A 23,543-nucleotide genomic window follows, 5' to 3' on the forward strand; every position below is an offset into this window, starting at 1 on the left:
GTGGTATCTACTGTTGATAAATACCATGCTATAAGCCTGAAATTGATCAGTGGTGAGATTTTTTTGGTTTTGTTCCTCTCTCCTAGATGAGAAGGGTGCCCCAATGGTGAGTCCTGATGGATTACCTTTGTTTGGACATGGCAGATTTAGTAAACCTGTAGCAAGTGCACAAGATAAACCAATAATAAGCCTTGGAGGGAAACCTCTGATTGGTCTTGAAATGATTAAGAAAACAACCACTCCATCAACTACTACTACAACAATACCCACAACAACTACCACAACAACTACTACAACCACTACAACCGTTGCTACAACCACCACTACCACTCCTGAACCAACCACCACTGAACCACCCACTGAGAAACCACCCCCGACCTGTCCTCCAGGCACCTATGCACAGTATGATGACGAGGGCAACTTGCTGCTGGGTTTTGACGGCCTGCCGGAGTGTAATGCAGAAGGTAACTTCCTTTGGCACTGTTTGAACTTCTTTGGTTGTGCTGCTTGTACAGCGGGAAATAATCTACCTCTGAAGGTTTTTGTCAACGTGACAAGATAGGAGCTGAGATTAGAGCAGCTGGAGAAGGGTTTGGGCGTTAAATGGCTTTTCATTGGAAAAATGTGAGCTTCCCTCAAAGCTGAATTTTTTCATGGAAATATGTTGGTTTTGGCAAAATTCTCACCTTGTGTTGGATCCAGTCTTGTCACATATACTCATGCATCTGAGCACAAGTATAGGCAGTAGTTTTGTGGTCAAAGTACTCACCTTAGTGAAGTCATCACTCCCATTCAGGCCAGGAAAGGACCTGAAAGCACTATACATTTTTTCTACTTTGTGTTTGTTTCTCACAATAAATTCTGAAAAGTCTCTATTTTGAGCCATAGCAGGACCGGCTTTTGCAAAATGAGATTCTTGTTCTCTTGACGGCCCTCAGAGATAGAGATTGTCTAGCAGGAATGTAGCACAGCACGGATGAAGCTGGGGAAAGACAACTCTGGCTCTACACAGATAAGGCAGAGAGTTGTACACTAATTACTTTCTCTTCTGAAAATATAAACCAGGGTCGATACATGTCGTTATTTCCCTGTTGCAGTTATACAAGCTTAGTGTGTGGTGCCAAACTGAAATCCAAAGTAAACAAATATAAATGCACTAGTCTTTCAGTGTTGAGCCAGTTCCTACCATGTTTTACCCTTTCATCACCTGAATGTTGTGTTGCAAACCAGTCAGCTGCTTATTTTGCAAAACCGGATCAGGGAGCACCATGGCAGTCCTTATCCTTTCCATTTGTAGGTAATCCCCAACTCAGTAAACAAACGGGCAGTAGGAGCATGGCCACAACCTAAACAAAGGGATGGCCGTCAGACATCTGCCAACTGCAGTGATCAGTTTTAATGGTTAATTAAACCCCCTTACCTTTACCCCATACACCTGTATCTCTGAAGCCAAAGTAGATTTACAAGTAGGCCATGTAACCATGGCCTGAGAAGCTGAACTATCGCTTAGAAGAGTGCAGAAGATATGGAAAGATGTGACTTCAGCAACTCACAGTGAGTCTGAGGATGGCATCTTTGGAAACGATCTCAGATGCAGAAGACTGAAAATTCCCTTACGAGCTACCCTGGGTAAGTAATGAGTCACAGATGTTATTGCCTTGTACAGATGAAATTACAATGATTATTAGTATTAGTATTAATATTTATCTAACAATTAGCCCCCTGTTTGAGTATGTATTTTTGGAAGTGTCATGCATATGTATAGAACATATGCATAGATATTTGTGTATACGCACATACACAAACATATGTATATATAAATGATCATCATTAAATATTTCTTTGAAGATTTTTCATTCTCCCTTTGGTGCTTTCATTGTTCTTAATTGTGTTTACAAAAGTGTTACAAATATTGTTTTATATGGTCAGCCTGGTATTTTCAAAGTTCTCTAACGGGGACTATGATTTTTGGTAGGGTTAGAGTTGGTCCTACTCCCACCAACTCCTTTTGCTTACCTTAGATGTTGCTTATATCCTGTAATGTTTCCTCTTTTTGCCCTGTGCTATTTCATACCTGAAGGACATTTTCTGAGAATACATGTTATAAGAACAATAAGAGTTTATGAAATATGGCTGGGCTTAGTCTGAGCATAGGCTCCAGAAGCTGAACAGTAAGCTTTGCAGTATTTTTTTTAGCAGAGTTGTGGGCTGGGGAATTTTCATGTGATTTTATGAACATTTAAAAACATTGTTTGGGTTTTTTTGCCTTCTACCAGATGAGCTTGCTGGATCCTTGAGCTTTCCTAGAGCCGTGAATGAAAACTAGTCTTTTCACACCGGCTGTGTGTTCAATGAGAACTGCTCTTAAGTCACTCCTAAACTGTCTGGCATTTCGACAGTATGTCTGCAAACGCATCAGAGTGGAAGAGTGGGAGACTGAAAGGACAAGATGGTGCTGCATTTCCACTTCTTACCTGCTGTATAGCTTGAGCAATATAAATCCCTACCTGGAAATTATGAAAGTTTCTCTGAAGAGTAATTATTAGGATTTTCTTGATCTTTTCCTTTCTTTTTTTTTTTGCACTATGGTGACCTGCCTTAACGTTTGACAAATGCAGAAGAACAACCTGCCTGTTCCACAGAGGAACTTGCTTGAAAAGAAAGCATCTTTCTGGTATTTATGTAATAATGGCTGGTTTTGTTTAACAAGTGCAGTGTCTGCTTCAAGAGGGATAAACAACTACTACTTGAACTATCAGAACACTTAATGCAGTTTTCCCTTGACCACTTCCAAATCATATTTTTATGTTGTCTTTCCCTTTAATCTGAGTCTGGAAAATACTCCAGATCATTTAATAAAATACTTATTCTGCCAAAGCTTGCTGTTCTGTTGCTAAGTGCTTTACTCCCAAACAGCCAGGGGCTGCAAGTGCCAAAACCCATGGCCAAATGTTCTACTTAAGCTTTGGCAAATTCGCTTACTCTCTGGCAGGATTTTTGCTTGACCCAGCAGAATTTATTGTCACCAATTCACTAGATTCAGCAATCTTTAACTTTCAAGAAGGAATTTGACAACAGAAGCGTGATTTGTCAGTGAAATCAGCTAAACTTTTTTTCGTGAACTCAAAAGTAAAAAAAAAAAAAGTGGAGTCTTAACCACTTGTTACATGTGATAAAATCAAGCAGGGGTTGCACAGTCCGCTGTCCTTAGAGATGCCAAAGGACTACGGCAAGTGGAGATGGCAAGACTTAGCCTCATCTGGTAGTGGTAGGATTCACTGAAGAGCTGCAGTGAAGGGTGATGGAGCAGCTGGAGAACCTCAGCTGGTGTACGTGGAGAAAATTATAAAGAGAGAGGTCTTTTGGAATGCACCATCTTCATGCCACTGCTATTACTAAAGAAGCACAGAAAATGAAGTAGAAGAGACTGAAAAAGCACAAAAATAGAAAATAAAATTTGTTTATGCTGGATTGTACATAGATGAAAGGCTGAGCGGCTAGTACTTGTGAAGTTTAAATCTGCCTGTGAAGGACTCCAAATTTCTGCATATCTGAGCCTTTTGTTTACTTGGATATAGTCAAAGATAAGTGCGTAAATTGTAAACGTTGGTTGATACTGGCCAACTGTGGTGAGAAGATCTGTAGAATTCAACAAAGGATTTACTTTATTGGTGACTACCCTCACAGAAGTCAAGTGGCTTCCAAGTAGATGATCTCCTGAAGAGAAAATGTCAGATTTTGCTATATGGAAGTCTGACAAGAATTAACCCATCTCCTCTGTTTTCAAAACTTAGGTTTGCATTAAAATCACTACCATGTATTTAAAAGATACTTATTGTAGTAGAAAAAAATTAGCCTTGTACAATAATTGTTCGTTCTAAATAAACAAAAAAATCCCTGCAAAATTAAAATGTATCATCCAGATTCTATTTTGCACAATTTGACACTGGCAGTTGAAATTTTGCACTGTTCGTATAACTGGCTTAGTAAAAATAACATTGGTGCTTCCATATCAAATGTTACAGGGACATTATCAGTTTCTGTGTAGTATCCTGAGGTCAAAGCTGTCTTTCTCTTGTCTTTGTTCACACACTGGCCTCTCCCCAACTCCAGCATTTCATCGAAGACTTCTAATTGTAGCTGCAGTGGGTTCCAGCACAATGCTTTTGTTTTGTTTTCATTGCTTTTCATGGCTAATCTGAGCTTTGTGTGCTCTTTGGCTTCCCTGTACAACACGTGGAGAAATGTATTTCTCAGAGTGTGCAGGGAAGCATCCAGGAATCACAAGATGAGGTACTTGATGGTTGATGTATCTGGTGCTGGATACGTGACCTGCAGAGATATTGGGATAATATTTAGGCATAGGCATCTGGGAAGTCTGTGGGTGTATTTGCATTGGGTTTTGGGGTGGATTGGGAGCGTGTTTTTGATGTGCACCTCACAATCATCTCTTCTTGCCATGCTTTCGTTTGCGTCATGGAGCAGTCTTGGTGTGCACAAACTGAATTCCTGTTGGATGAAACTAAAACAGAAGCAGTGCTTCAGGATGACACGTATGTGCCCCAATCTCTAATGGGCATTCAGTCCACAGGATCAGACTAGAGCTACTGTGAAGTAAAACTCTGCGAGATACAGCACCAATTACTTTATTCTATAAATCCATTCCTAGAATCATAGATTACTTTATTCTACAAATCTATTCCTTTTGGGCTGCGTTACTTGCTAGCGTAGACACAGTCTGTAAATGTCATCACTCTGTGGGTTGTTTGATTTTTATTTCCAGGCAAAAATATTTGAATAGAAGTTTTCAGTTTATTTGAATATTTTGGTTGGGTTTTTTTTTGCGTATAAATTTCTCACATTTACTGCTTCTGAGACTATAAAATGTTGTCAAATCCTGACCTGAGGGTTACATGGTTGCTGGCAGCCTGCCTTTGCTCCAGAGCTCCCAGGGCCGGGGCAGAGCTCCTGGAAGGTATGTTACTCTTGATTTTGAGTAGCAGCCCTGAACCCCTTTTCCCCTAGCAAAACTCCTGGCTGCTGCAGTTAGCTACTCAGCTGTTATTCTAAATATGCAGAACGGACTGTCACTGTGTTATCTGGAAACTAGGCAGTTGTCTTACTTCTTTACAAATCAAGTGGCTAAAGACTTTTGTTTTAAATTTTATTTCAAAAGTATTTTACTAGGAGGATGGGGATGAGACCATTGAATTCTTATAGCATTTTTTTCTTTCTCCCTCAATAGATACGTTCTCAGGACTGGATTCAGATGTGACAGCAACTCCAGAGGCATATGTGATATATGATGATGGTACTGTTTAAATGTAAAAGTCTATTGCACGTGGCATGTTTTGGGTTGGGTTTTTTCCCCTCTTCTTTCTTTGGAATTGTGTTTGAGGGGGCAGGTTGGTGAATGGGAACTTAAGCAAGCAGTGGTGAGCTGGAAAAGCTTTCCAGAGTCCCATGTCACGTCTGAAGTTCAAGGGTGCAAAAGCAGCTGTTTCTGGGCATGAAGGTCCCTTTCTTTTGGTCCTGCAGTCTAACAGGAACCTATTGCGGAAATAAATTACGTTCAGATCTGGGTCATACAGTAACTGCTTCAATCTCAGACTTACTTCCTCTGGTACAGCTTCTAACTCCAGCCCACTCAAAGTCAATGAACTCTTCTAAAACAGAAAACCAAAATATTGTCTGAGTACTGAAATACCTTAGTGAGGTTTTAGCACTCTACAGCACTGTGAATATATTTTCTTGTCCTTTTTTTTTTTGATGTGTAGTCTGCATTTAGACTATAAAACACACTCATACTGAATGAGATCACCTATGTGTAGAATACTTAATCTGCTGAATTCCTGTGGAATTTAAATTAAAGGAATTTGAAACTAGATAAAAGGAGAAGAGGGAAAGATTTTTGCAGTTATATTCATGCCATCTTGAGACTATAATTCAGGACAAACAAAACTTAGCTGAAGAGGAAGCCTTGAGTCCCAGCTTTTAATTATAAGTTTTCACAGGGAATGCAAATTCTCAATTACTGGAACTAACACTCACTTTCTGCAATTACTGACTTCTGATCTTCTACTGCTTTAAATCCTCAAATTCCCCCTCCTACCCCGACATATTAAAGCAGGTAAGTACAGAACTCTGTTAAAGTGTTTAACAGAGTTAAACTCAACTTTAACTTGAGTTAAATAATAAGGTTTTTTTCTTTGTGGATGCAGTGCTGGGATCTTAAGTCAAACCACCACCAACAACAAAAAAGGCATTTAAAAAGAGAGTGCAGCAGCTGAGAGAAAGATATCATAGACTTTTTTTGCTTTTTATTCTGATCACTTCATACTGAGGCCAGCTGAGAATGTGTGGAGGAGAGGATTAACCAAAAAATGCACAAGTCCTGCACCCCATGTTCCTTAAATCCCCATGAAAGTGGAATGTCCTCAGTGCACAGGTCTTTTTCCAGGCTTCCTCTTAGGGACAGGTCACCTGCAGAAAACAGATGCTTTAGCAGTTTAAGCAGAAAACACTCAAAGCCATGAGTAGAATCCCACAGCCTGTATGAAGACACAGCAGGGACGCAAAATGCTTTCCCTTCATTTTGTGTGTCAATCTGGTAGCACAGCAGCTTTTCAAAGAGCACTGGATTTAATGGTACTGAATGTCAAAGAGGACTGAATCAGGATATTCGTGTGTGCCTGTTTGCCTTCCCTCATGGCCCTAATGGGACCACAAATGGCAGGTAAAAGACTCCACGTTTCTAGGTTGCAGGAAGCCTTAAGAGCAGTGTGAACCAGACCTGGCATTTTAGAATAATAATGGAGAGTTTTCTTAAAAAGCCATTTTTTCATTCCCGTATCTCCTTCCTTTGGCATCTGAGGGCTGTGGCCAGGGATTCAAATACTGTGCTGTCTTTCTTTGGGAACTGTAAGGGGTGGTGGCAGACAGACTGTGTTCAGGATATTGCTGTATGAATACATTTGTTTATTGTCACCCTTTTTACCTGTGTGAGCGAGGCTTAATCGTCAACAGCACTAGTATTCTGAGGCAATTTGTCCTCGCTGTCCATCAGTTTGGTAGAAACCCTTGCAAGGCTGAGATGTGACCAACCCTGACTTAGAGGCCCATAAGGAGTGTGTGGCAGCTGGGGCAGGGTGTGTGGCACTCCCTTGGGACTGTGGCTGGTGACGGAAATGTTTCCCTTTTCATAGTTAAGCCAAAATAGCATGAATCAAGCTAACATTTTCATCTTATGTTTCCTCCGAAGACTATGAGTTTTTTGAGAGTACTTTGCCACCAACCACCACCACCACTGTCAGCACCACCACTGCTTCTACAACGACAGAATTGGAAGTTGTCTATCCGGAGACTAGTGTTGTTGGCACCGGCCCTGTGTCAGAATATGATATTGCTGGGAAGAAACGGTTCACTGGTAAGGACATCCTTTGGTTTATGTAGCTTACTACTCATACTGCAAAGAATTCTTGTTCTAGTAAGGTCAGCCCTTAAACTGAGACCATTGCATAAATATGCCAAACAGATTAGTGTGTGGTCCTTACAAGGACCACCACCTGGGACACCCAAACAGCAGTACTTTGTTTGTAGCTTCCATAGTTGCATGTCTACGTGTGGACTCACACCAATTTCGTTGAAGCAGTGCAAACCTCTTTGTACTCTTTCAGTGTAAGTGCTCTGCTTTGTATTCTGCATTGTGTTTGGTTTAGCTGAAGTCAGAGCAAGAGTGTCTACTCTGGTGCTCAGTTCAGCTCAATTGCATCATTTTAAGTTCACACCAGTAGTTCAATTAGTGCAAGTATCCATTCTTTTCGACTGACCCATGCAATCCCAGTGATTTCACCCACTTTGCATGAGCATGTATGTCAAAGGTGTGCTTCAAAGTCAAGGAATGAATGGTATTTTGGATATGAACTTTCCAAAAAGTAAAGCCAACAGAGATAAATTTGTCTTTGCTATTTGTATCTTTGCTCTGTAGAAGAAACTTTGTGAAGGAACCCCCAATACATTGACAGGAGCCATAAGGCTGGCTTCTATGTACACGAGCCTTTCAAGTGTGTAGGTAGGTGTTGCATCTCTGACTTCAAACCTGTGCTGCTTCTTTGTCAGAGAAGCAACTGGAGGGATTTGGAGGTGGCAGGGCACTGCATTCCAGCCTCCACCCCAGACTGGTGACACACCTGCCCAGCCCTTTACAAACCTCTGGTATTTGACCTGAGGTCCGGTCAGCTGCTGGCTCACCTGGCATTTCAGATGGGAGTTCTGGGAATGGAGAGTCAGCTTTGACTCATATCTTGCCTTCCCTTCTAATATCCACAAGCTTCATGTGGCTTAGAGTGGAGCTCTGCTGCTGGAGTAAAAGATTTGTTTTTATATATGCCAAGACTTTTTCCAGTGCATCTTCAGTTTCCCTGTCCAAACAATTTCATGATGTTTCTATTCAGGTCTCTCACTGACGGTGCTTCTTGATTCATTTAGCTGGAGAGGCTAAAATTAACTTCATTGCAAAATCTGGAAAAAATCCCTTTAGGGTGTGACATCCAATAAGATAAACCAAGAAAAGTTGGTTTATGAACATTTCAAGGCACTAGGGAAATAACATTACCATTTCAATTAATTGTATTATTGCAACTGAATAAACATTTCCAAAGCAAGTTTTATAGTCCTTACTTCCAATGTTACAGTGACTTTTAAGGTAATAAAAAGATGGTTTAATCTTTTCCTGAACTGATGTGCAATTCCAGTCAGTATAAAGCTTTTGAAAATAAAAGTTACAGGTTGGGAGCACATGTCTGGAAAGTAGGAACTCATGACTCCTGGTCCCTTAGTACCCAGGGAACCACAGGAATAATCCCTTCATTTAACCTGGTTAGATATCACCTTGGAATTAGTCTTCTTGTTCTCTCTGTTGTTTCACCCCAGCTCCCAGATGTTTGTGTAAGAACCAACCACTAAGACCTGGTAAAGTCTTAGACAATCTAAGGCCCTGGCAGGGATCTGTTCCCACACATGGAAAGGCAGAGAGTTTGGCTGACATTTCCACCCCACCTCCAGCTGAAGGTAGCATCCAGAGGGTCCTGCAGTCAGACCACTCTGTTCTGCCTCTCGTAGCAAAGACGATCCTTCTGTCTTTTCATAGCTGGGTACAGTTGTGGGTGTGGGCTAGACCTGAATATTGGCATCCCATTCCCCCTGCACTCAGATGGAGCGTGAGCCATGCTTTCTTGGCAGCAGTGAACTGTCTCTAGGCTAGAAGGGGAAGAATTTTAAAATGCATCACAAAACTTGACTCTCTTCAGGAAATTGCCAGCCTGCGTGCTACTCTGTGGTACCTACAAACTGCTAACTAAACGCCACCCTTCCCTGTCTCTTCCAGCTCCTTATGTGACCTATCTCAATAAAGATCCAGCAGCACCCTGCTCCTTGACAGAGGCCCTGGAGCACTTCCAAGTGGAGAGCCTTGATGAAATCATCCCTAATGACCTCAGAGAGAAAGATCTGCGTCCCCTGAAAGCCCCTCACAACATCACTGTCGTGGCAGTCGAAGGCTGTCACTCTTTTGTCATTGTGGACTGGGCCAAACCTGCTCGAGGAGACATGGTAACAGGTACTCTCCTGAGGGTTGCTTTCCTGATATGGGGTAGTGGGGAAGGGGAAGGTTTTCATAAAGGACCTTTTTTGCCTTAAACTGAGTCAACAATTCATGAAGTTCTCACTCCTCTGCAATCTTCTGAGGGAGGTGAGCTATTTTCTGAGAAATTAGAAAGGTCCCTCTGTCATCCCTCAGTGCCAGACCAAGCAGCTCATGCATGTCCAGATATTCCAAAGATTTTGCCAATGCTTTAGTGCCAGTGGTTCTGAAGGCATCACTTCTCACGTGGATGGTAGCTGTGATAGCACTTTGCTTGACTGAGCACTTCCACCTCCAGGTAGTGCCCCCAGCATCACTGCAGGCACCTCCCAAGCCTGGCTTTGGAGCATCTTTCACAGTTGGCTTCAGTCCTCTCCAAGCTGAGGTAACTGGAGTGTGGCTGGAGCCACTCGGTCCTGCCCAGCTGTGAACGTGCAACTGACTTCGAGAATGAATCTTGAAAGTTGCTGGAAAGACACTAGTGTAAATAAATAACAAAAATATTTTAGAAATTAATCAACCCCTGTTTGTTGTTGGACCCAAAAGATGTGAATTAAACATTGGAAAAGGCCACTGCTTTGGTGCTGATGTCCAGTTTCCAAGGAGCCTCATCCAGCTCTGCGGGTGACAGAGGGGTGGGAGCTGGCGGAGCTGAAGCAGGGATCATGGTTGGGAAGGGAGAAGGTGGCACTTGAGCAGGCTGTGTGGTGTCTGTCCCACAGCGTTTCATTCTTCAAGGCTGTTGATCCAGTACCTTACTGAGCATAATCTGAATAATGTTTTTTAAAAAAAAACAAACCACAGTATTTCTAGCTGTATTAGTTTCTGCACAGTCAGTATGTCACTTAAAACAGTGAATATGTTGCCTCTGTCATCTTTTTGCCTTCACTGTTTTAAATCAATATTGCACCCAGGTACCATCCTCTGATGTAGTGCTCCATCATTATTAGCTAATGACAGGAAATTCTTGTAGCCTGGGATTTTCCAGGGGAGCTAGGCACTTTAATATTCAAAGATGCTTCCACTCCTTTTAACCCATAAAATCTACCACAACACCTAGGGATATAATTTATTTAAAATTTCTTTAGAATCCTCACAACTATTTGTTTTTCCCATTTACAGGCTATCTGGTTTACAGTGCATCCTACGATGACTTTTTAAAGAACAAGTGGTCAACCAGGACTGCGGGGACTACTCATTTGCCAATTGAGAACCTGAAGCCCAACACACGGTAAGGATTTGATCCACTCTTTTTCAGTTCCTTTAGGGAAGTAAAACAAATTTTGAGAATTGTCAATTGTTTTTCTTGGCCTTAGTATAAATGTTGACATCTGATCTAGATTTTACTCACTCTGTTTGACAGCAAATTGTTTTACAAACTGCACAACTACTTACATGGTATCTTTATCATATTAATGCTGGAGCAGATGACTGTGTGTACATGTATATATGTTTGTGTATATAACAACATGTATCGGTAACAGAGAAAATGTTGTTTTTAAAATGCGTTTTCTAGTCTTATACATAACTGAATCGAGTTTTGTGGGGGTGGGGTGGGGGGTGGGGGGAAGAGTCTACTGAAGTACACCCTTGGTGTGATGTGATGTAGCCATTCTCACATACTGGCGTGGCCAAGATTTGATACCTAAGAGCTGCTACCACGCTCTGGTCTGTTTTTGCTGTCTGTTCGTATGAGTTGTGCTGGAAGAGAAGGCCTGGTGGTATATAATGAAGCTGTGGATGTTGCTCAGAAGTTAGTTTGGCAGGAGTTTTAGGTCTTTCTCTTGCAAAAAATCTCACTGAAATGGCAGAACAAGAATCCATGCTTTGCATGATATTGGAGTAATTCATGGCAATTGGGTGGGAAGTAAACGGCCACAAAGGGACTACATGAAAATTACTTCTTTTGTCAGGTGTTCAGTGGCTGTAATACTTTTCTCAGATTCTGAATCTGAAATACTTTTGGTGCTGCCTCGGGCTAAGTGATTGCTCTTCACATGATGATGCCTACAGAGTCTCTCACCAGACACTGGTGGCAGGTGTTGCTCCTGTATGTGGTAACATGGGAGATGCACTGGGATTTTGGACTAGGACTAGCGTGCCTGACTTCATGAGGAACTGAAGATCAGAGCACCCACTCCTAGGACAGGCACATAGGGTTTGTGCCAGGGCAACACAGGAGAAACCTAAAGTGTCACCTAAAGTATCTTTTCTTTCCAAGACAATTTATAGATGAAGGGAAGGTTCTGCAGGTTACAAGCAGTTAATTGAGAACTTTAAGCTAGAAAACAAAGAATTGTTTGAACATGGCCTTCATCTAAAATCTTAATAGACTAAATAATTAAAAAAGATAAAATAAGTAAATTAAGAAAAGTCACTGCAGTGTAGCATTTGGGTCTCAAATATGACCAAACATATTTTTTCTGACCACTTTACAGTGTTTCTCCACGCAACCCTGACTTTCGCATAGACTCACACACACCATGCCCCTGCAGCTGCTACTGCTGGCCCTGTAACATCCAAGCACCAAGAAATCTGAGCATGTATTAAGAAGAGGGTCCTGTTCCAGGACAGGGGACCTCAAACCAGGACATCCCCTGTCTCCTCCCTGGAGACTTCCCTCCAACTAAAGAGTTCTCTGGGGATGTGGCATCTCTTTGGGAGAGCCAGCACCAGAGGAACTTCAGCGGCAGCTCCTTAGGTGCGTGCACCAGGGACACATCCACCAGAGGATATCTGCAGCATCAAAGACCCAGGAAATTAGCAAGTAAAAAGTGTATGGAGAGGCAGGACAAGCATACACAGGACACCCAAAGATTTAAAAAAACTGAAATAAGATGTTGCAGGAAAAATGTTATGCTATTTTATCCTCTGCTTTTTTCTCTACAGCACTGTCAGTCACACACTTCATGAGGCTTTTTCTCACATATCCAAGAGATAAAAAAAGGTGACCTATTCTGAAGATTAATAATCTAGACCAAGAGTGGTGGATGGTGGATTAAAGCAGTATTACTTGCACAGTAGAGAGCTGCAATTGTATGCTCCGCATCCACTAGTGCCCTGGTTGTAAAACATTATTGTTACAAAAGTATGGAGGGAGATGTGTGGCACAGTTTATCTGTCAGGTTCACCCATTATAACAAGACGGAAGAGGTCTGAGATCTCCTAAGCTCTGTTCCTAGATAGTGAGAGAAGCAGTTGCAGACCCTCCTGCCTTTGTATGTCCACATCCTTGTGCCTTGAGGACATCCTTTCCCTAAACCTCTCTCCTCCTGCTGCTAGTCCCAGGTCCTGCCCCCACGTTCCAGACTCCTGTACGTCCTCAGCCGTTTTCCCCTTCACTGGTTTTCCATAGCCTCTCCTCTGCTTCCCCACTCTCACCCTGTCCCCCACGCAGGCCTGTATGACCCAGCTTCTCCTGGCCAGGCTCCTACGTCTCTGGCTTCTCTGCCATTTCCAGCTTCCAGCCCCAGCTCCTCATCTCGTTGCTGTCTTTCAGTCAAGTTTCCCTCTCCTGCTGCCCCAAGGACAGTTTTGAAGGCCAGTGATAGCTCTCTGCTTCTGGTGCCCAACATCTCAAGGACACCAGGTCACCAGAAAGAGCAGTTGCAGTGAAAGCCCCCCAGGAGTCCTGCAGCCACTGTCCTGTCTGTGCTTGGTGCAGGGGAACTGATGGGAACGGAGCTGCCAAGATGTACCTTAACTCCAGGCTTTGGAATCATAGAATCATAGAATCATGGAATGGTTAGAGTTGGAAGGGACCTCAAAGATCAAGTTCCAACCCCCCTGCCATGGGCAAGGACACCTCCCACTAGAGCAGGTTGCTCAAAGCCCCATCCAGCCTGGCCTTAAACACTTCCAGGGATGGGGCAGCCACACCTTCCCTGGGCAACCTGTTCCAGTGTCTCACCACCTTCACAGTAAAGAATTTCTTTCTGGTGTCTAATCTAAATCTCCCCTCTTCCAATTTAAAACCCTTACCCGTTGTTCTGTCACTACGCTTCCTGACAAAGAGTCCCTCTCCAGCTCTCCTGGAGGCTCCCTTCAGATATTGGAAGGCTGCTATGAGGTCTCCCCAGAGCCTTCTCTTCTCCAGAGAAAGTCACAATTTAGCTGTATTTGAATGGAGTTTTATAGGAACAGCAAGGTTATAGGTTCATGCATTTCCATGAACCTAGGAACTCCCCTGTCACATACTAAGATTCTGTTTCAGAAGTAGGGAGGTTCAAGCAAGTGCTATTTGTTTTAAACATATTATTTCCTCAGCTTCTTACTGAAGAATAGTATAATCCATTGGCCTCTGCTGTACGCTCTGGGGAGGCAATAAAGGCTTCATGTGGGGTCTGTGGTGGAGAAGGAGGGTTCTTTATGACAGGGAAATTGTGTGTATCAACCAATTTCATTTACGTTCTCCAAATCCACAGACTGAATTGATTGCATATTTTTCGTCTTAAAAATAACTCCCTAACCACTAGGAAAGGACCCCATGCCTAACTAAGAAAATATGGCATGAAATCTGAAATTAGTCTAAAAATTTAGTGTTTGCATTGTTAGTGCATTTTGTGAGAAATCTCTGATTAAGTCAGTTTTACTGTATGCAGATGCTATTGACTGCCGGGTGTCCCATGAGGGGCCATTGGTGGTGCAATCTTGCAGCGTGCACAGTGTATCAGAAACGGGTTGGCATCTTGGCAGAAGCCAGCCCCAGAGAAGGTTTGAAGCTGTCAGCACATCCTGGAAAACATCTGCCTGGTGTTTAGGTTTTACAAACAAAACAGAAGTCTATGTTTAACCCCTGCCATAAGTTTTCTTCCAAGGCCTGGTCTGACCTCCAGTTGAGAAGAGGAAGTTTTTCCATTAGCAAAACTGGTCGGCTTCAGTGGGCACAGGAGCTGCTTCCTTGTGACATGTGAATATAAACACTAAAATTACTTTAAACCTTATTAAATCTTAGAAACAGTAGTCTTGACAATGTCCCTTCCCTAACCTTAATTCTCAGCTGTCAGAGAAGACTGATGTAAAGGGCTGGACAGCATCTGCTCAACCACTAAATCCAGTCTCCTGCAGTCACAAACATTATAATCCTTGTCATAAACATTTCAATCTCTTTCTTGAGCATGGTTAGGCTTTTTCCTGCCTTTCTGCGGGAAAGCTGTGTCAGTGCCTGATGGGAGTGGCTAGATAGTCTCATGATTTAAAACATTGTCCTTTACCACCATATCTCCATGTCTCATCAAATCTTCTTCCCTGTCCATTCAATTTTTGTTCCCTCCAGGGACATTTTGATCCCACAGTGCCTGCTACCAATTCCAGTGTTGTACAGACCATTTCATAGGAGGCTCTCAAACATTTACTCAGGGCTCACAACTGCAAACAGAGCCTGAATCTTCTGGCTCTGGGGGCCAGATAGAGTGAAAATTTCTGTTTCCTTTCTGTATCTCCATGAAAGCAAAGCTGCAGTAGGTCCAACAAGTAGCAGCAGCCACAACTGGCTGCTGGGTATCACCAGACAGCACGAGAGAGGTAAGATGTTAATGAAACCCTTGTTCTGTGCAAACGGTAGACCTGTATGGCATCTATCTATCTCCTACCAGCTGTGTAGGAAGCTCCTCTTCCAGCTCTGCTTTTGTGTCTTATTATAATATTTGTTGTAAAAATTCATGGTGGATGTAATGCTAGGCCATTTTTGATGGAGGAAGACTCTTTGCACTAGCCTGTGAACCTGCACTCAGTTGATTTATGTGTTTTTCTTCTGGTGTGATGGTGCAGTTGCTGGAGGAGAGTTTCAGCCCCAGCTGCCCTCTCCATTTGCTCGTGAGAGGAAGCCTGCCTGTCTTTCCTGGCCCCCTCCCAGCCTCTTTTCCTCCTCATCCACCGATCCTGCTGGGCGGTGGGTCTGTGGGGTGCTGTCATGTCAGCTCGTCCCCTCCCCTTCCTGGGCAGCGCGTGGGTCTCCCTCCTTGTGTACCCTCTGCACTTCCACCATCTGCACACTGACGCAGGAGGTCCAGCAGCAGCCATCCCACTGTCCCCATGGCTGGCATGTGGTCATGGTGCTGTGGATCCTGCCCTGTCACTTGCGGATGGCGCTGCTGTGGGTCCCAGCATCTCAGCTAGCTGCTGGGCGGGGTGTGGGGCCAGGGGGTCCATGCAGGCATCCCTTCAGAGAGGCGGGAAAAAGGTTTTTGTGGTGAACAAATTTTTTTAAAAAAACAGCTGTTTCCCTAATTAGCGTGCTGAGTGATTATCTCACTTTGTGGCTACGAGTGCCAGCTATTTAATTCAAACAGAAGGGAGACACCTTGAATTAAGTCATAAAATGATTTTGCTCGAAGTGACAGGTATGGTGATGCGATTAGTCATATAGTCTAAATGAATAAAAATATTGCATATTCATTGCCCCATTACAGTTTATTATTTTTTGACATGTCAGTAAAAGTGGCATATAAAATCTCAGGAGATTTGTTCTCAGGAGGAAAATCTTTTTTCTTGTCTGTATTGAAAATGAACAGCGAAGAGTATTGCATCTCTTGCAGTTGCGATTCTTCTGTGCCTATTGGTAACAACTCATTGCAGTTCTGCCTAAGCAAAGTGTAATCAAAGCACAATCAACTTATATATTACAAGTTTTGTTCATGTATTTATGTGGTGAAGAACAGTTGAGCTGTACTAGTTTGAGATTTCCTGGCAAATTCATCAGCTGAAGGATTCTGACTAATGAAAATGTCAGATGCCTGGACCTAGGAGGGCTTTGGCAATTTCTATTTTATTTGTCATGTCTGAGAAAGAAATATATTCTGACTGCATTACTTTATTGACATTCTTAATACAGCAATCATAGCATCGTCTATGTTTAAATCACAGGTCAGCAAGTCATGAGACCTGGCTCTCTTTCTGGCGTTACTAAAGGCTTCTTGTATATATAAAGGCTTAGGAACTAATTTTCCAATTTAGCAAAGAAAAATGTACCCATAACTTCATTGCTGCTTTTTCCAGACAGTTGGGCAGGCATCTTGAACAATCATGTGTCCCAGACGGGCTTTTATGTACACAACAGGGCACCTGAATGGACAGTTGCCCTGATTGCATTGGTAATCGTAGGTAAGATGCAGGCTGGAAAACATTTTTCTCCTGCTCTTCTGAAGTAGTCACACCAAGTGCTGGGCTAAGCCAGTGCAGTTTGGTGCTGGATTGCGGCCGTTTGGGCAGCCAGTGTGAGGATTCGCTGCCCTGTGTCCTGTCCCTGTGGTCACCCTTGCGCCGCTGGCCCCTGTCCCAACCCGAGTGGAGAAGGTAGGAGTGGGTGAAGGAGGTGTGGATGGATGCAGGTGTCCCGTGGGAGCACTGACAACTCAGGGGATTAAAGCAGTGCTCAGGCTGCCATGCTTGCTTGGGTGGCCAGAATCAGAGGAGCGCACGGGAGGCTTTTCACCTCCCCTCTCCTCGTTCTCCAGCCGGGCTAACCACTCACAAGCTGCAGTCAAGAAATCAAGGCCAATACTTAAAACCACTGGCACATATTTCTGCCAGCAAGAGGATTGTGCTAGGAATGAGCAAAAGGCACAGCCTTGCTAAATGTCACTACTTAACATGGTTTCTTTTTGCCCGACTGTGTGCGTGTCTTTCTTTTAAAAGAAAGTTGCGAGTCCTGTGTGAGCATCGCGTAGCCATTAATTGCAGGCAGAACTGGCTGCAGAAAGCAGGAATGGAGCTGGTTTCTGTTGTCAGCTGTGGGACGCAGCAGGGACAGGGGGCATGTTCCCCGTGCTGGGGTGGGAACATGTTCCACAGGGGGTCTGACCATGGATGTGCTCCAGGTCTGGCACAGATATGAGGTAAATCTCATGCCACAGATGAAGCCCAGAATATTTCAATTCCTGTAGCTTCCACGTTGATCTTGCCTGAAAGACATGTCTGTAGTTTTTATGGAGTGAACAAGATGATCTGATGCGTACCCTGGAGGTAACCAGCTGGCTTCACAGCAAAATCCTGTGTTCACATGACTGCCACCCTTCTGCTGAAGAAGTGGGTGTTATTTGCATATCTTTTCAGTCTTTTCATAGGGATCAGTTTGATTTTGACACGAAGCAGTTCACTTTACATGAAAAAAAAAACCCATTCTTTTTAATGGAAAAAGAGAGTCACCTTTGCCAAAGGGCTGGTTCAACTGAGTCCCCTCTGGTTTCTCAGTGTGAATAGTTTTGTATGTGCTTTGTTGTGGTTAGGCCAGAGAGGTTCCTTTCAGGAGCGACCTCCAGACCCCGCTCTCTGGCTCAGTCCTGGAGGAACAGATACATCTCATGGTATAGGAAAATGCACCCAGTAAAAATTGAGTGGCAGACTGCAAATAGCAAAGTTCCTGTAACAAGATCGTGTTGAATTTGCCTGCTGCCTGGTAGGCTGTAAATCATGAGCATCTTACGTGGCATTAAACCACGTTACACTCTTACGTTGCAAGGGCTACTGTCATTTCTTGTGGACAGAAGGGAAGAAAAGGGAGACAAGTTCTTAATGTGGATGGTGTCCACACTTGGTGCATAAACTGTGCCAGGTGGCAACAGCTTCCAGGGGATGTCAGACCACAGTTGCTGTGAACCATGTTGTCTGAACCCAGCGTGGGCCATGCAAGTGGGTTTCTGTGCTGGATGGGGAGAGCTTTGCCATCAAGAGCAGCCTGATGTTTTTAATGGGGCAGGCTCACTTTCACCAGGAGCATCAGGCCTGCCACCCAGGTGGGACATTGCTGTGGGAGGTAATCCAGCACTTGGTGGCACCTGTAAACGCTCACCCTGTTATGTCGGTCATGTGTGGTGCTTTTGGAGATATCTGCTTTTGGATGAGAGGCTAAATCAAGACCCAAATGCTATGTGGATATTACAGAGGTGTGGTCTTTTTTTTATTAATTTCTTTACAAGAATGAAATTGAGCAAGCAGGCAAGAAAGAAAAACCTAAACTCAGGCACTTTAAAAATGCTGTGCTGGAACCTTTTACAGTAATCTTCCATTCTAATTGGTTTCTGCTGGACTGGATACAAAGAAAAAAAAGGAAAGAAGAAAACATTAATCTGGAGAAAAAAAATGTCAGGATAGGCATCAAATAAAAATCATTGTATTTGGAAATGAAATAAAAATGTGCTTGCACATTCTTCTCTAAGAGTGATAATAATTTTCCTTCTATCGAGCAAAGAATGGAGTTCTATTGGCGAGTCATGTGCTTTGAGTTAAGCATGTGATTTAAATACTTTGGGGAATCAATAAGGCAACGTGAAACTTTCTCATATTACTCAAGTATTGTGATCTTAATGCTGCTAGAGTTTTTTACAGAAAGGTCAAAAACTTAGCTTCTGATCTCTTATAAAACTGATCTAGTTTTAGTTTGCAGTTCATACCACTGCTTTTGTAGGACTTGGGGTTGGACTAGATGATCTCCAAAGGTCCCTTGCAACCCCTACCAGTCTGTGATTCTGTGAGTTAATCTGGTTTAAAACTGTTTCTGAGATCAGAATTTAATTTCCTTGCAACTTTTCCTTTTAGTCTATTGCTATTGGTTGTTTCATATTAAGTGGATGTAGTTGTGTGTATTTTTTGGAAGTGGGGTGATAAAAATAAATGATCCAAAAATATGCATGTGAGCAATTCCAAAAAGGAAAAATCTGTAACAGCCAGCTCATACCCTGGCTGAGTATCCAACTCCATTTAATGCAAAGGACACCTAAACTCAGTGGAATTCTGCTGGCTTGATTCTCACCCTGTTTTAGTATTATTTATAATAAAGCAATTGCAGTGGAATCAATGTTAATCTTATTTTTCCTATCTTTTTTGTTTCAGGTATTATTTTAAAGTTCAAGCAAAGAATCCCTTTGGTTATGGACCTGTAAGCTCTTCGGTCTCATTTATCACAGAATCTGGTATGCTTTGCTTTTTATTTTCATCTCAAAACTGAATTCCTAGTAACAGATGTGGCAGGGCAATGACTGAAACCAGCATGGTAATAGTGGTGATTATCCTGAACTTTCTGCTTTTGAGATATTTGGTTTTAGGTTAATTATATTTTTTCAGTAAAGCTAGGAAAATAATATGCCACTATGAAATTATAAGTGACATTAAAATGAGCTTCAGGGGAACAGGAAGTTAAATTTAAAATACAAAAGACTACTAATGTTCAACAATACAGAAGCAATGGGAAGTTTAACGTCTTTGATAGATTGACCAAACATTTAGTAAATTAGCTTCCTAATTGTGAACAGCTGAACAATTGGAAGCAGTTGTCTCTGGAAGAAATACAGGAAACAATTGTTCCATCAGACGGGCAAAGTTCTCCATTCTTTTTTTGACAAGGCATGCTTCTCTGTCACAGGGCTAACAGTGTGTTCAAGAGCAGCACTCCCTTCTAAAAATAGTGCGTTAAATGAGCTATTTTTACTCATTTCTTCTTCTTCTTCTTCCATTGAGCCAGAGGCCAATGACTCCACTGAATAATAAAAGGCAAATTATTCAGTCTTTACTTGAGTGAAATGTCTGTTGTCTCTTAAAAATTTTGCCCTTTGGACAACATGGGGTTTACACAGTCTCTGCCTTTGCTCATTTGGCTTCAACCCATAGCACTTGCTTCAGAAGCTCCTTTAAGAACCATGGAAATAAGTCTTCACAGAAGGGAGACAAAGATGCAAGATAAGTAAATGGTCCTGTGTAACATATTCAGATTTTTTTTTAAAGGAGTAAGAAGCTCAAGTATAAATCCAAGCATAATGTTTAACACTGGACAAATACAGCATGCTGTATCCTGCAGGGAGTTTTGCTGATTAGCTGGCTGCCAGGATATGAGCCTGGATGCCTAGTCTTCCTATCCAAAATCCGCTACCTTGTAAGCTTTATTTAACAGGATAAATCCACCAGGTTTAAAGTTTTATTTGCAGCACTGATCTTTTCGCTTTTCATGTGGCCAAAGGTGGCTTTCCAGCTGGTACAAGTACAAAAGCAGTTGCTAAATCTAAAGCCAGATGGTATAGTTACAGTGATGGACTAGGTCAGAAGAGACAGAAATTGGTTGTTCAGAGTACTCTTCAAGTCCAATTGAAAGATTTGAGCTGATGAGAATATTCAATAAAGAATGCCGCTGTAAGATCAAGCAGCTTACTGAAAATGTTCAGTGTGTTACTGGTCTTACCCCTGGTAACCCACTGAAGAGAAGAGAAAAACTGTTACTCCCTTTCATCAAACTGGGAAAACTCTCTGGAAATTTTTTTCCCCACTGGTAGACAAGCACTGTGCTTTTTCTTCAGGTATTTTGTGCACAATAAGGGCTGGTTAAGAGATGACAGAAATTGCAATGTAATGAAGAGAGAAGCTAATGCATTAGATCATGTTGGTTTGTTATCCTTACTCCAGACCTATTCCATCCTTCTTTCTTTAAAAAAGAGAACATTTCAAGCAAGCAGAAGCCCCTGAGGTAGTGGACAGTGCTCCCTGCACTACCCAGGGGACTCCCACAAAAATTCTGTCACGACGACAAAAAGAATCAAAATTATATATTTCACATATTTATGAATACCACGAAACAACTGTACTAAACACAATGGACGTCTGAGACCGAGATTCACACACAAGAGGTAGGATACATTTCCCTTTGGGAGTTCGGCCTGCAGGGGTAACTTACACTGCCTGTTCAGAAGCTTACAGGGAAACCGTCCTCCTGCTCTGAGGACCTTCCAAGAGGAGAAAATCTGTTTCAAAGTTGACTTTAAACTCTGATACTCTTCTTAACAGCTTTTTTTTTACAGTATCAGAATAAATATACAATCCTGTGGCAAGTTTCATCAATGGAGAAAAACAGTGGAATAACAAAGACTCATTAGCTCTGCAAATCAACGAGACATGGAAAACCCGCATTCAGAATGCAGCTAAAAGTAGTTACTCTGCAACTTACATTTTCTTGAGTGACACTACGTCTTTCATATTATAAAACAAGGTTTGGAACAAAATATTAATTTTTTTAATTTGTTTCATTCTTCTAGACAATCCCCTCCTCATTGTCAGACCACCTGGTAAGTCTTATTCCGCTATTTCTTTCATGATGTGCATAAAACCTGTGCAACAGGTTATAATATAGTTGTTTGTGAAACATAACTGTAAAAACAGTAAAAAGAGTGTAAAAACTGTTAAACAGTTATAATATTGGTGTTTGAAGCATATTAACAGGAGGTTTGAATTACAGTTATAAGCGAGAACAGGTAGTAGTTTGTTGTGCTAATTCAAGAAATGTTTTCTGTCCTAAGATCCCTTATTCTGGTCTTTAAAAAGAGAGCTTGTAAAGATGTGTCAGATTAAGCACTTCATTTTGGCCTATCTTTTACGTGGTACAACAGCTTTAATCACTTAGTAATAAGCACTAAACTATATTGCTTCTGTATCTGTGTCCCTTAGTTTCCTGAGCATTAATTGGACAGTGGGATCAGTTTTTCCAGTCTCTACTTGTTAGGCTCATCTATACTGATCATCACGCCCTTATAAATAATAAAAAAATTCAAGGATTTTTGTCTGACCTGAATGACAGGGATATGCCACGATGCTGTTGAGCCTGGCTTGTATTTCCAAGCCTACTGACTTTCATAGAATCATAGAATGGTTAGAGTTGGAAGGGACCTTAAAGATCATGTAGTTCCAACCCCCCTGCCATGGGCAGGGGCACCTCCACTAGAGCAGGTTGCTCAAAGCCCCATCCAGCCTGGCCTTAAACACTTCCAGGGATGGGGCAGCCACAGCTTCCCTGGGCAACCTGTTCCAGTGCCTCACCATCCTCACAGTAAAGAATTTCTTCCTAATATCTAATCTAAATCTCCCCTCTTCCAATTTAAAACCCTTACCCGTTGTCCTGTCACTACGCTTCCTGACAAAGAGTCCCTCTCCAGCTCTCCTGTAGGCTCCCTTCAGATATTGGAAGGCTGCTATGAGGTCTCCCCGGAGCCTTCTCTTCTCCAGGCTGAACAACCCCAGCTCTCTCAGATATATAGATATAGATATACCTATTTGACCTTCAGGGCTGTCACACACCAGGTCCGTCCACAGTCCGATACAAACTGAAGCAAGGCAGCTGTGTTATTGTAAACCTAAACTAGTCCTAATACCACCAGTTTGGAGAGCAGGTTGTTAAGCCAGGCAAGCTGGCCACTGCTACATGGTTTTCGCAAGCCTGGACAAATCATAGGCAGATTTTACTCGAGTGAGAGAATGTTCAAGAGACCTTTTAGACTTACCTATGCACAAGTAATGCATTTTGCCTTTAGAGTGTGGTAAGGAAGGACTCCCCATTTTACAAGCAGAAATAAAAGTATGGTCAAATTCAAAGACTGACTTTGCAACAAGCCACTTCAGCCCCTCATCAGAGGAACTGTTTTCCTGGTGCGGGTCTAACCTCACTGCCGTGGACATTGGTAGGGTAATCCCAGTCAGTGCCTGCTCTGGGGAGAGAAGCAGGAAAAAAAAACCTCATGGTTATTACACTCTGTCAGCTTTCCTAAGCAGCTCAAATGGTTGGTTCTGGGGCTTTTAGACTGCATTCTTCCTGAAAACAATGTCCAGTGTCTCCCTCCCTTCTATGTTTTATTTCGCTTGTTAGTCTGTTTTTTTCCATGTCCTCTCAGATGTCTCTGATGGTGCACAGAATCATAGAATCATCTAGGTTGGAAGGGACCTTCAAGATCACCTGGTCCAACCATCAACCTAACTCTGACAAAAAAAACATCACTAAACCATGTCCCCCAGCACCATGTCAACCCGTCTTTTGAACACCTCCAGGGATGGTCCCTCAACCACTTCCCTGGGCAGCCCATTCCAATGCTTGATAACTCTTTCAGTGTAAAACTTCTTCCTAATATCCAACCTGAACCTCCCCTGGCACAACCTG

The 23,543-nt window shown here is 42.5% G+C and overlaps 1 protein-coding gene across 1 annotated transcript in view; it reads left to right on the plus strand.

Annotated features, from left to right (window-relative positions):
* FNDC1 (fibronectin type III domain containing 1) overlaps positions 1-23,543 on the plus strand; it is a 71,381-nt gene that overhangs the window by 42,070 nt on the left and 5,768 nt on the right. The window contains exons 13-20 of the mRNA XM_074144650.1: positions 87-464; positions 1,984-1,986; positions 5,246-5,311; positions 7,262-7,426; positions 9,386-9,616; positions 10,763-10,871; positions 19,469-19,548; positions 21,655-21,684. Of these exons, the coding sequence (XP_074000751.1) occupies positions 87-464; positions 1,984-1,986; positions 5,246-5,311; positions 7,262-7,426; positions 9,386-9,616; positions 10,763-10,871; positions 19,469-19,548; positions 21,655-21,684 (1,062 nt within the window). The remainder of the gene's footprint in view (positions 1-86; positions 465-1,983; positions 1,987-5,245; positions 5,312-7,261; positions 7,427-9,385; positions 9,617-10,762; positions 10,872-19,468; positions 19,549-21,654; positions 21,685-23,543) is intronic.

This window comes from Numenius arquata, chromosome 2 (assembly GCF_964106895.1).
Source record: "Numenius arquata chromosome 2, bNumArq3.hap1.1, whole genome shotgun sequence".
Classification (NCBI taxonomy): Eukaryota; Metazoa; Chordata; class Aves; order Charadriiformes; family Scolopacidae; genus Numenius; species Numenius arquata.